Here is a 14,380-nt window from a genome sequence, read left to right as displayed (position 1 = left end):
ATGAAATAAAAATGTTACCAATATGTAGCAAAAGTTATTGGCATAAAAAAAATCCTTTGACCGCATGTCTCTCCAGGGCTTACGTATTTTACTATGAATTTCTATCATGGTTGGTGGGCCACCCTGTAGCGACTGTAGCACCCACAATATAAAATAAGAGCGAGAAATTTTTGCCTGCCCTTTTTTCCACATCTATATTCCACGTCTGCGCAGAAACCGAAGATAATCAAAAACGCAAACGAAATCACCTCACCTTATCAGTAGGCGCTTCGCGTCACAACTTTTGCTCCATTTGTCACTTTCACGCAAGCAACCCAATGTCGTTGTCACTCTTTTTATTCTTCTTCTTTTCATTTTCTTTCCTTATCGAGCGTTTTGACGTCGGGCTATCGGTCGATCACGGAAGGAGACCTCTAACCGACGGCACACAAAAGAGCGCAACCAATGATAGCGGTGCCCTTGTCCATCAAAAAGGGTACTTCATGGAAATTGACTCTGCGTAGCCACCCCAAGAGAAGGATAGAAAACAAAAACGATAGTACCACAGGTTGAAGGACAAACTGACATGACAGGACAGGACAGAAAAAAGAAAAGAAAAAAAAAATGAAACAGGAATAAATGATCTAGGCCGTTCCTTCTTTTTCTTCCCATCCAGATAGATCTTTTCTCCCGTGTTTCTTTTTTTTTCTCGCCACGCGGTGGCGTGTCACATCACCATCACGTCCGGCGCTAGGAGGCGCTTCTGTTGTGCGAGAGGACGAATATAACGGACGTGTCGTCTGCTCGCCCACCGAGGGGAAAAAAAAAAAGGAAAGGGGTCGAGGTAAATGACGCGGACGACAGAAACGAAGAAAAGCCGAGGCGGAGAGCAGCGAATCGATTAGGAAACGAGTATTCCATTATTCGTGCACACGCATATAGAGAGAGAACAAAAAGACGAGAAGGATGAATACATCTGGTTTGTTTAGATTTGTAAATCGTTCGCAACGACCACGAGGATGTCGTCCACCCGCAATTTTTTCGAGAGAGTTTTAGATGAGTTTTAGATGAGTTTTGGGCCCCTGCCGAATTTTTACGATCACGTGCACGTTGACGTCTCAATGATGCGTGATCAGGACCGGCCCACGACCATGTACACATTGTGCTTGTCGAGCACCGGTACTAGCATGGAGCGAGATGAAACCGGTGAAAAATGGGACTTTACGTTATGTCACGTGGCGAAGGAGGCAACGATCGGGCCCTCTTTCACGTATGCGGAATTTTCGTGCAAATCACAATTTTGGATTTGGCTCAAGTTCGCACTGTTCGTGATCCAACGTGACTTGCTGCGCAGGTAGGGTTGCCACCAGGCCGGTATTATACCGGCACGGCCGGTTATTTGCTCGCTCTGCCGGTTGCCGGTAGGAAGGTGATACCGGCAGCCTTTTGCCGGTATTTGTGGCTCAACACCATTCATACGGGCTTTTACGGGGTTTTCCTTTCAACATTCCACTACAGCTTGAATAAATCGGGAACACAGACCCAACTCCGTAGTCACCAGTCCTTTTCTTAGTTATTCATTATTATTATCATTGTTGTCTTCAGCCAGTACGCTCGTTCTTTCTCTCTCTCTGTATAGTCTTCACCCATCACTTACTTTCCCTTTCCCGCGAACATTTCCCCTTTCCCTTTATTCCACCTCCTCTCCCTCAGCCGGTATTTTTCACTACAAAAGGTGGCAACCCTATGCGCAGGTGAAGGACGGTAGCCTTGGTGAGAGTGTCATTAACTGCCCCAAATAATGTCAAGGAGCCCTCGTAACTATCGTACCTCTCCCAAAACGTGGCTCTGCAGGTGCCTATCTATAGTATCCCACTTGGACTTGGTCTGCAGACATTGTCTGAACAAAGCGGAAGCTGTGGGTCGCGTACAGTTCTAATAATGGTTGTGAAAACAGCTTCGAAGGAAGAACGCAATATTTTCCCTTCGACGACATACCAGTGTTGTACCCGCTACCCGAAAAAGGTGGCGCAATACCGATACGCGCTACCTGAGCATGAAGTAACGAAATCCCGATATCGTTACACGTACCTAAAAGTAGCGGAATACCGCTACCGTTACCCGTAAAAAGTAACGCGATACTTCATGCGCTACTTTTTAGGAAAGAAACAAACAGTATCGTTGATGACGTACTTCAAACGTCTTAAAATAAGAAAATAAAGCAATATCGCAAAATAATAAATCGACGTCCAATGGAGGCTACACGTAGGTTGCCTGAAGGCTAAAATTTTGAAAACCGTTTTTTTACAGATTTACTAAAGCCTACTCGGTTTCCTGCATATCTTTTTCTCTTCCTCTAAAACAAATAAAGCACAAAGCAAGTCTACCGATAAAAGGCTCAGCAGCTTTGTCACAAAAAGAACTCGGATTGCCCGGAACGAGAAGTTGGTAAACATACCATGGTGTGCTTTTTCAAATTGGACGTTGACTTCCTTGACGCACAGATAAAGCTTTCCCACCGAGGCGCATAGTAGACATCTGAACACCACGCTACTGTTTTGTACTGTAGTAGGCCATGGTCCCTCCATTGCAGCGGACAAGAAGGCAACTGTCAAGCACTTGAGCGTACGTGGTGCAATGTCATGTGGAATGTCATGACTCATAGCTAGCGAGGACGGCTCCAGAATAGAGTGACGTCAGTTTGCAGACAACTCCCACAACGCACGAAACCTTCAAGAAGGTTAATCCCAAATAGGGAACACGTGGAGGACACTTCCTCTTTGTAAGAGAACGGCCTCTGTGCCCTCCTTTCGGCTATTTGCCTGGTCTTCCCAGAATGAATTGTGATATCGGGCAGCTTGATCGAAGGCAGGCAGAGTGGAGGTTTGATGGTAGGTCGAAGTCGAGTTGTCGCGAACCCCAGCTCGGAAAGTAGCGGTAGCGCTCAAAGATTGCGCTACCGCAAATTTGTAGCGGAAGTACTTCTTTCGTTACCCGTTTAAAAAAGTAGCGCGATCTCTACTCCGCTACCGAAAAAAGTAGCGGATACGGTAGCGCCGTTACTAGTAGCGGCGCTACGTACAACACTGCGACATACTGATACTGCCACGCTCATCCAGCGTACAAAGGGAGCCTGTTGGTTAAACATGACGAAAGAGCACGAAGACTACGCGGACACTGTATTCGTGTTGTCCGTCCGTGTCGTCGTCTTCTTTCATCGTGTAGATTGCTGTTTGTTCCCCGACCAAATAGCCTGAGCTTCCGTTCCGCCAGGCGGAAGTAGCCTAGGTCCACTTCCGTTTCCACGACGGCTTCATGGCGCACTTACGACAGCGATAGGGACAATTCCAAGCCATGCGAAGGATATCATATCCGCGGAAAGTCTTCAGTTACGAACTACCATCGGCACATCCGCTCGTTTCTGGTAGCTCCATGCTCTCTGAGCTTTTCCAGCAGACTTTCAACACTTGCACCTGAAGTCGGCTCAGAATGCACGCGAACCCTCTCTGTACACGTACGAGGTCATTGTGGCATTGCGGTGTAAACATGATGGAACCCATAAAGGATTAATTACCCGGATCACTACGTTTGCATCTTTGCAGAGAACCCCCAGCTGGGACGCCCACCGACAAAAATCCCCTCCAACCTTTTCAGTACCCCTGTGAAGATGTTGTAAAATGCGGCAGAAGGTGCCATAATCTGTGCGACAGTGTGGAACAAAAAAAAATTATTTCGAAGGTAATAACTGTAATTCGAATAAGACGAGGTATTCGGTCAAAATGCCAGGCACTTATTGCAAAACCAAAAAAATACGCTAGGAGCACACGTTTAATTGACACTATAGAGAGGACCCTTCAAAAGGGATTAAATTCGATGCAATGCAATTCAACACAGACAATCGTCGTAAAAGAGAGTGGTATTCGACAGAACTTCGCCGAGTCAGTATGCTTTCCGCTGTGTCCCATCGCAACATACGTACATAATTAGTACCCACGATATGACTGCTACTACCAGGATCACGGGAAAGTTACTAAAGTCTTTAGATAGCTTGCCAATATCGTGTTGCAGCCGGCGACTATTCTGCTCCTGACGGCTAGCAGATCGCTCCAGTTCGCCAGCAGCCTCCTCCAGCTTATTAGTAGTCCGCTGGAGCTCGCTGCGAGTCTGCTCCAGTTCTTCGGCAGTGTGCTTAAGGTCGCTACGCGCATGCTCCAGTTCCCTTCGCGTTTGCTGTAGTTCGTTAGTAGACTGTTCCAGTTTGGTAGAGGTTCTCTCCAGTTCCCTGCGAGTCCTCTAAAGTTCGCCGTTAGTCTGGCCCAGACCTTTCATACGCTGGAATACGAATTCACGCCGACACGGCGATAGCGACAACGAGGATGGCAGCGGGGATGATAAGCAGCACCCATCTTGCGACGCTCGACTCCATTCTTGCAAAGCCGTCCCGTGACACGTTATGTGTATTGTCCAGTCTTGCAGTGCCCCCCGTCGTGCCTTATATCCATCGTCCGTTCGTTCTAGAATAAAACTGAGAAGTTTCAGCCGTTTCAGCTCGGTTACTTCTGAAATTCGAAATGAATTCCGATTAGAGATTTCAAGTCTTGATGAGGTTCTCACGCACTCTTTAGAATTTCGCGTGTCTGAAAAGTGCAAAAGCGTATATAAATAATCCGCATCAATGCTGCTTGATACGAAATGTTGTGAGGATAATATCGGGCTTAGTGATAAGTAGACTAATTCACCCACAGATTTTAACCCTGACTTCGCGAAGCTGGTCGTTTCGAGAAAATTTTGGGCCGCGAAATTATTATTAATAGCATTTTTTTTTTCAATAGTATGCTTCAACAGCTGGTGTATGATGGGACGCTGGGAAGGTTATCATCAGTATATTCTATCGGATGAAGCCATAGCGTAATCCTGCAAGGAATGGAAATTCCCTTTGAATAGGTGATCATCGGAAAGGTCTCTTCGTACGCCATATCTCAGGAAGCGGTCCTACACTGTGTATGTGAGGTGCTGTTGTTCCTTCTGGTATTCCCTGTACAGATAAGGAGCACTGGGGGGTTTTTGATGCCCCCTTTTCCTCTTTTCTTACAAAACCGGTACCACGCAAATCGCGACTAAAAAGCGGAAACTGCACTGACGTTTTTTGTAAAAAGAAAAAGAAAAAAAAGAAACTGCGTTCACTCCGTCTTGACGCAATAACTTAAAACAACAAATCATCATTCACTTCAGCACATCCTCAGTACACAATGATAGATTAGCAGTTTGACCTGGGCTCATTGTGTACTGAGGATTTTTTTAAGCTATTGCGTCGGGCAGGAGTAGACGAAGTTTTTCACAGTATGTATTCTCCCGACTGTTAGAGTATTTTCTGAGGTTTTTGTTCCGCACCTTTGTACTTCCTTGACCTTGTAATAAAATGCTTTCTACGCAAATTGAGCCGTCCATCCGTGTCGTTGCTAAACGAGAGATCTTCAAATTATCCTGCGTCTATATGCGTAGCGTTTATCAGCGAAAATTCTCCACAAAGAAACGCTCTCTCATAAGTGCATACGTTGCCTTTCAGTACATTAAAAGTGAATCGAAATAAAGTGACACAAAAAGCTAACTGAGCGTTACATTGGGCATACACTTAAACAGTGTCACACAACATGCCACATTCATTTTGCATAAACGTCTTTGCCGTGATTTTTCTTTTCGCTTTTGCCCACCGAAATGTCCGTGCACCGAAGTGTCCTGTAGACCCGTTTACTTTAGATTCAAGTGGAAACCGACTGATAAATTCAACTTGTTTATTTGCTGTGTAAGCTATTCTCAGGGCGACCAATCAATAGAGCTGAGCAATAACGAGCACGTGACGAAACGTACCCTCACGTTCGTGAAAACGAGCTTCTAGGAAGGAGGTCATTGATTGTTGCCATGGTCACGTGATTGCTGACGGCAACCAATAGGAGTGAGGGAAGGCTGTCCTAACGTTTCTTTGTGACGTGTTGCCACGAGATTCCCCAGCTCACAAAAGATCCGCTTCGAAAGCAAGTTCGCAGAAGCGGCTAATACCGCGTATATAAATTCATTTTAAAAATCATCCCGCGCTCGAAACAAAGCTATTTTGACGCTCAAAAGCGAGACGAGTGTCAAATCCGACCGATGCTTCCTGCCCAGCTCTAACGTTACCAGCTTTATTATTTGCACCTTAAATTGAACTCGAGAACCACTTGGAACCCGTTAACATTAACGAATAAGTCTCACTTACCAGCTCTTTAATTCGCCGTTCGCGGTCTTGCCAGGCTTCTGCTCAGTTGACGTCCCTGTTCTATCAGCTCTCGTTTTTTTTTTCAACAGCCACAGTGTCACAGAACATTGCAAGGGCATGTGAAACTGATAAGGCCCTACGTGGACCCACTCCCGTAAGCAGCAGCAGCACAACAACAGACGAGTTCAGAAAATCCCAGAGTGCTTAGCGCCGCTTTGAACTGTGGGAGTTTACTAATACGAAAGAAACGGGTGGCCTCCAAACTGTTTGGGTTTCTCCCCTACTGGTCCATTGTCCTCGACGTGTCAAGGTCAGCGAAAGCGAAACGTGAAGGATTATTCTTCGTTCCCCCGCTCAGCAAGTGCCCAGGATGCAATGCGTGCGCAAAGAGCACTGGGATTTTCTGAACTCGTCCATTCATTCCGACGGTCAGCCATACCTAACTGGACCTAGGAGGCTCGGACAGTAATGAGGTGGAATCGTGACCTACTGATTTTGGAACACGACGACGTGAAACAACGAAAGCTTGGCCCAGACACTCCTATGTGTGGACCGGAGCTGTCATCTGTTGTAACATCAGTTTCCCGAATTTAACGAGGAATTTAAATGGCGAATTTGAGTGGTTAAATAGTGATGCCATGTTTTTAAAACACGGGATATAATCTTACCAAGCAATCGAGCATTATCCTTGATTTTCCTTGTTTCGAGAACGTGAATTTCGAGATCCGTGCGACTGGCAATATAGTGGTCCTCCTAAAGAAAGAACACAGACAACCGCAATCTTCGCGCACTTTCCAATCCGCTCCCACCGCTCCCATACAAAGTAGGGGCCCCCTTTGAACACTCCCTGTCTGTTCCATTAGAAGTGATTACGGGACTTCCCTAGAGATTTTTACTTCCTATACACAGTCGTAAAGTCAGGCGCTAACTATTAACGAGACCAAGAAGAGCGTCGGCGAAAAAAAAAAAAAAAAAACGGAACAGCGATACGATTATAGTCGGTTGCAGTAACTCATTAAAGTGAAGTGATGGCCTGAAAGTCTTTCGGATGAACGCGGGAAGTAGAAAAAAAAAATTATCCCGCAGTTGGGCGAAATTGGAGGAGATCGTTTCCAGAGCCACAATGTCTACGCGCGCGAAGGAAAGTTGAGTAAGTTGAGTTGAAAGCTATAAATTGGAGCAGAGTGTTTGTCTTCCGCGATGCATCGTTATAGTCCGGCGTCGTAAAAGTTCCCAGTAAAAGTCTAACGGCTTGCGGTTACAGTTTCAGCGGTATCGATCAACACGGCAAATTGAATGTCATTCCCAGCGAATGACATTCGTTCAGTGCCGCACGCGGTGACTCCAAATGGCATTTCATGAAACTGGCATTCCCTTAGCAAATGAGTTCAGGGAGTTCATTCGCTTTTCCCTCTCGCACTAACTGCGTACCCTCGACAACAGAGAGGCCCGATAGCACCGCGATAGCATCAAATAGGACCGTTTACTACTTTCTGAGCTACATGCATTTTCATATGCAATACGCCCAAAAATGGCAAGCCATTCTGCAAGGTTTCACTTCAGGAGCGTAAAAGCATAACTGAACGAAGGACCCACAATAACTGCTCCGCATAGTGTTCTTTGTTGTTACACATTTTTTTTAGAAAAAGCTACGAGAGCAGCATATATACCGATTTTGCGGGCGGGTTTCGCCGCCACACGGGACATTCTCTTAAAGAGAGTGGTATATGTACTGTTGGGGACACGGTTTTATAGTTAAAAATCGCCTGTCAGTGTACGTCGCCGTCCAGTATTACCTCGGTTGAGCTTGAAAGTGTTGCGCCAATGCTGAATTTGAAGGCGGACCATGCACAGCACGTGTTTAGTACTCAAAAGAAATAAGTCTCGCAACACCTGGAGAGTTGAGATGCGATAAACCACGGAGTGCTGATTTTAGACAACCGTGTTCCCTACAGTACCTATACTGTATGACCAAACGCACACACACACACAAATCATTAATTAACTCTTTAATTAGGGGCTTGTAGACAAACGTGAGATAACCCTCGCTGTAAGAAATTCTACCTTTAAAAAAATATTGGCAAACCAGCACACGCGTTGAAATATCGATCGCCGAACTTGTGCTACGCAAATGAGCCCAACCCACGCGCATCTGGAGCCGAAGGTCATCGCTTGTGGAAGAAAGATTCATCGGGAAAGAACATCCAACGGGGTCACGTGACTGAAGAAAGAAAGATCCAAATGGAAAGAAGATCCAAACGCCAAAGAAGATCCACAGTGAAAGAAGATCCATGCGGCAAAAAGATCCATAAGGAACGAAGGTCCACCAGTGGACCTTTCTTCCCTATGGATCCTTTTTTCCCTTTGGATCTTTTTCCTGAAATCGAAGGTCACGCGCTCCCGAAGCGCGCGGTTTTGGTTTCGGCTCATTTGCGCAGCAATATTCGGCGACGGATATTTCTATGCACGTGCTCATTCAGAACGTTTTTAAAAATAGATGTTTCGAACGAGGATTTTCTCCCATCCTGCCATCTCATTTTTGGTCGAGAGCCCCTAATTAAAGATTCATAAATGAATTTTAGGTAATTAGCCATCTAGTAGTTACATAGTAGTTTCTCCGAGAGGATGTCCGCAGTGCCGTGTATAAGTCAGATGCAAAAACGGCACGTATGTTCCTCTCATAGCCTGTTTATAAAAATCGCTGTAAAGAATTTTATAAGAAAAACACCCCGTATATTGGCCGCACATTGGCAGAACGCGAGTCCAACACAACACCTTTAAACAACAACACCTTTAACATTTTAACACCTTTAAAAGAGAAAGCGAGACTAAAATATTGAAAAACACAAACATTCTGAGAAAATCGCGAGATCCGCTCAAAACGTTCATAAAGCACGTGTGTATAGTAAATAACCAGCTGCGATGACGATACTAACAAAAGGCACCAGCCCGTTGCCTTTGGTGTCCCTTTCAAACTACCCTTTTCCTGGCTATTACTTCCGAAAGGGAATTTGTCGACGCGAGAAGAGTCCGAGGTGGCCGGGAAAGGAGGTTAATCGACCGTTCTTCTTCTCATGAAATACTAAAGAGGGTGGATATTAATCGACCCAAAAAGATGTCTTCGGGGCACGTCAAATAAATGGTCCCTCTATTCGTCTCAAACAGGAGTTTCTGCACTAGGAAATCGCAGAAGAAGTGAATATTTTTGAAAAGCTAGGTATTTCCAAAGTATATCGTCCTCGGTTTACCACTTGGTAGCGTGTCCGGGTTTCAAGGTGGCCACCAGCAACTTGGTGACATTCATAACCGACGGTGTCGCTCATGATCACAGAACTTATAGTGGGGGCGGTTATCGAGAAGGTCCCTACTCACGCAGTTTATGCATGATTTTTATCCTTCACCCCAAAATGGTCCAATTAAAAGGCAAGCGTAAGACTTTCCTTTAACGGTCTCCATTCCTTTTGCTTAATTCTGCGTTAGCACCGCGAAGCGTATGCGGCCATAAATAATGTACGGACGCGGAAACGAGGAGTGACGACACGTGAATTAGAAACTTGAAAGCATGACAAGCTTACGAAGTCTATCAGGGGAAAGAACTAGACGAGAGACAGCGAGAAGAGACTAAACTCGAGTCCAACTCTACAAACAGCTGGAGGCTGTATCGCCTCGGGTGTGGGCTCTACGGCATCCCTCTGAAACACACCAGCTCCCGTGGCATGGTGGTTAGGATGATCGCCTTCCACGCCGAGACTGGGACACGGGTTCGAATCCTGTCATCGGACGTGCTGTCTGAGGTTTTCCCTGGGTTTTCCGAAGACTTTCCGACGTATAGGACGAGTCCTCTGTCCACGTCTACAGACTGCTCATGGGTACAGTTGCTTCGCGGTGCTAACACGGAAGAAAAAAAAAAAACTCAGAAACAACTGGAGTCACTAAATAAGCTTCGCTTCAGAGTATCGACACTAAGTTTAGAGCGAGCATGCACCATCTTGTTTTGCGCACTTGGGTGAGTGGGGATGGGACAGTGGATCAAAGACGTCTAACATCTAGAGACGTGTATGTACGATTGTTATGCAATAATTCATGTACTGTCCACCAGAATGGTAATTCATGTATTGTGCCGAGGATGCCAAGGTGAGCTGCTTGCAAGAGAAACGAACATGCCACCCGCGCATGACAGATGGCGCACGCATCGTGCGCGTGGATACAAGATGGCGCACGCTCGTCCTTGGGACTCAGTGTCGGTACTCTGAAGCGTAGCTTATTTAGTGACTCACGAAGCAACGACAACACAAGTTCTTCGCCCTAAGCCGCTCCACCTACGCTCTCACCCTTCTCCCGCAAGAACTTGCCGCAAAGCATGCCTCGGCCAGTAGTAGCATCCAGGCTTGCTTATAATCGAAGAGAAAAAGAAAAGACAAGCTGTCTTTCGAGAGCGCAGGGCATACATATTGCCCAAGCCACCAGAGGGTTGGAAGCTCAGCTAGCGACTTCTCCCCATGCGTAATAGATGTCAGAGGCAGTTTTACGATTCAGGTATACCTCCTATAAGATCAACCTCTCTGTGCTTGCATTTCTTGCTCAACACTGATCGATTGACTGGAAAGCGTGGTCTGCGTCTCGTTGGCCCAATGATGGCACGACGTTTCCGTTTTGTTCCAACTAAAATTATTTTTGCCTTTTCGAGGCATATATTACTTCGAACGATTCTACAAAACGAGTTCGAGGCTAACCATATTGACATAATTTTATGTAAGAGAGAAACACATTTTCTACGGTTATAATCAATGCCGATAAACTCGGGGTCAAGTGGTCTACCTCATGGCAACTTCATCAGACGTTGTCTTCGCTAATTTCCACGAATCAACTTTTTAATTACGAAAAATACAAGTTCGACGTAAGGATCGAGGCTCCGCCAGAAACGCGCAGCTGCTTGAGCAGGGCTCAAAGGTATGTTAGCTATGCTGGACAGAAAAATATTTACTTGTTCCTTAATATGCTGGCGCAGTACAATACGGGTAATGAATGAGTCACGCGTACCTAAGTGTCCCTTTACAAATGCCCAACACATACCGTAATAAAAAACAGATAACGTAACAGATAACGCGATAAAAAATTCTAACTGGCGACGTACTCGCCGGTGGACTGTGGGACTTTCGGCAATTACCTTCTGGAAACTTTTGCCACCATTAAGGAAGGCTTTGGACAATTTTTAATTGCGGGAAATTTATTTTTTTCAATCAAACCTTGAAAATTGTAAAGCGAACCTCATTTCTTTTAAACAGAAATATGAAGTCCTCCAGGGATAACAAACTATCAAACAAACTAGCAGACCCAACAAAAACTATGCACAGTATCGCGACAGAAATAGTCGAGAAAAAAAAAAGTAAAATTTCCGCTTTAGCCCCGCCGGCTCAATTGTCGCAAAGAACAGCGCACGGGATATGCAGGGAGAGGAGGAAGTGTTCACGCCTCTTGTTTTACCTTCAATTTCCCCGGCTTTGACCACGATATGCTGGTGACAACCGTCTTATCTTATCACAAAGAAGGCAAAAGGTCGAAAATTGCTTCGGATCATAATACTTTGTGACACCTTGGGTCACGTGTCCCGGCAGAAAGATCCCAGTGATGCACGCCCGTGAGGATAGACCTTTCCAGTGGGTGATCGCCGTTCGAGAGAAGAGAAATATTTACCTCATTGGTATTCCAACGGTGGCGCTGTGTGGGGAAGTAGTCTGCTTTCGGGATGGTCTCCAGACTTTCAGGTAGCGAAGGACGGCCCTCTTCTATGTCTGACAAGTAGAAAGGAGATAGCCCATTAGATAAGCGATGAATACCACTCCCAACGTTTAAACATAGACTCTCCGTAAGAACACTATCTTATCTATAGTTCTCTGCAACTCCTGCAACAGCCACTTCCAAGGACTGCGCTCACGATGATTGATGTAGACTTTAATCCCTGACGTCATCCCTTTAGGGGGCAGTAGCCGCGAAAAGACAGAGACGGTCATTCGTAACGGTTTCGTGCTTCCCCTTGACTTCAGGGAAAAAGATCCAGAAGGAAAGGAGATCCAATGGTGGGTCTTCTTTCCCTATGGACGTCTCTTCCGCATGGATCTTCTTTCTCGTTTGGATCTTTTTTCCATCTGTCAAGTGACCCTGTTGGATGTTCTTTCCCGATGGATCTTTTTTCGCGCTGGATCTTCCTTCCACAAGCGCTTCCGCTTCCTCAAGCGAGGTGGATGCGGTAGGGAGTGTGCCAGAAGCTTCATTGCGGCGGCAAGTCTGTTAGCGACTGTGGCGCTCCCCTGCGAGTGACGTCAGAGCCACGCTCCTAAAAATGAACTTCACCGCATAGCACGCTCCTAGTCAACCATCGGCCCGAGTGACATCGTTCTCTCCCCTGATTTGTTGAAAACGTTATGCGTACGCCTTTTTGTGACACCTATGCAGAAATGTTAATTGTCACAAAAAGACATACGTCTCGCGCTTTCCACAAGCCAAGAGTGATAGAGGTATCACCCTGTACATTGGTTGGCCTTCAGCGTGCTATGTGGCGAAGCTTTGTTTTACGAGTGCGCTTCGAGTGACGTTACGTGAATAAATGCTACGTCACAGTAGCGTACAAGTGATATGGAATATATGATGGATACGCAATGTATGATGATACGTATTCTAATAATACACACACATATAAATCAATTCGTCGTAAGTGTTAGTAAAATTCAGCATCTGGAACTTTTGCTCAACAAGTAAAACATAAACCTGCAGTGAGAATATACAACGGAAACTTCTTTTAAGGTGACGTCATAATATTAGCACAAAGTGGACATTAGCGCCCCACCACCAGCCCAAACGATCAAAGCTCGTGGCCGGTCATTAAGGCGTCATTTCCGGTTATACACATAGGGGTTCCCATTGTACGCGCTGTCGGTCGCTATCTCTGAATCCACTTCCGTCGGCGTTAACGGCCCTCGTTAGGGAAGGCCACTCTAAGATCCTCAATAATGAGGGTTGCGAGACAATGCGGACGACAATTGATGAGGATGGCGATGAGGATTCCGGGATGCGCGCACAGGATTACAAAAGGGCGGTGTACAGGTACGGCGACGGAACAGTCAAAAGACGTAGAAACACACCTCAGGAACTGAGTAACCTTGATACCTGATGATAACTGGTTACACCGCGAGACACCTATGACCGTGAGCGACGCCACAGTGGTGGGCATGTTGGTTAATTCTTTTTCCCGCTTGGTGGTTAGTTCACGTGCGTGGAAATCTCACATCGTACTTAACGTTTCTCGTCGAATACGATGTGTCTCGTAAGCGATATGTACCACGCGGTCAAGTGGCTGGCGGACAGGTTCAAACCCTCAACCTTGAGAGCCCGATCCACCTTTCGATCCCCTAATGACCCACTATTCGCAGAGGAAAGGCTCACACGATGCGAAGCCCCTTATACAAAAGACGGACTACCTGGGATAGAAACTTGAGAAAATTGACACAGCTTATTATCAGTGATGGCCAGTAGTTAACTAAATGTAGTTAAACTACTAGTTAAACTACCTGATTGTAGTTAAAAAGTAGTTATCAACTACCTGCAGAAATGTAGTGGCAACTACTAGTTAAACTACTATTTCGAGTAGTTAACTACAGTAGTTAGGTTACTGCAAGCGCCAACTACTTCAGATTTTGCCGCAAGCTTTACGGCACGATTGTGCTTCCGATTTTTACCTTGAGCTACTTGTTTGATGAGAACGGAGGTGCAGAGCGACTGTGCTGTGCATGTGTACTAAATCTTCACTTTTATCACTGCTTGTGATTCATATTTAGGTGTCCAAGAACACTATAGAATGGGATTGGTGTTGATGGACAACGTTAAGAAGTTATAGATGTAGTTAAAATACATTGCAGTAGTTAAAGAAGTAGTTTTAACTACCTCCCCTGAAAAGTAGTTGAACTACTAGTCAAACTACTCCATCGCAAAGTAGTTAGTTATTATAGTTAAACTACTGTAGAAGTAGTTAGTGGCCATCACTGCTTATTATAACTAAACGGACCAGAGCACCGGTTACGCACCAGGCAAAGTCTCCCTGATGCATGACCATCGGTGCGGCGGTGCCTCGAACTCGGAGACCCGACCATCACT

The 14,380-nt window shown here is 45.8% G+C and overlaps 1 protein-coding gene across 11 annotated transcripts in view; it reads right to left on the bottom strand.

Annotated features, from left to right (window-relative positions):
• The window catches only part of LOC135370001 (calmodulin-binding transcription activator 2-like), a 195,286-nt gene that overhangs the window by 53,639 nt on the left and 127,267 nt on the right, over nucleotides 1-14,380 (bottom strand). For all 11 annotated transcript variants that reach the window (XM_064603646.1, XM_064603648.1, XM_064603651.1 and 8 more), the window contains one exon: nucleotides 11,927-12,024. In XM_064603646.1, coding sequence (XP_064459716.1) covers nucleotides 11,927-12,024 — 98 coding nt within the window. The remainder of the gene's footprint in view (nucleotides 1-11,926; nucleotides 12,025-14,380) is intronic.

Source organism: Ornithodoros turicata, chromosome 10 (genome assembly GCF_037126465.1).
Source record: "Ornithodoros turicata isolate Travis chromosome 10, ASM3712646v1, whole genome shotgun sequence".
NCBI lineage: Eukaryota > Metazoa > Arthropoda > Arachnida > Ixodida > Argasidae > Ornithodoros > Ornithodoros turicata.
This window is presented reverse-complemented; position numbering and strand designations above follow the sequence as displayed.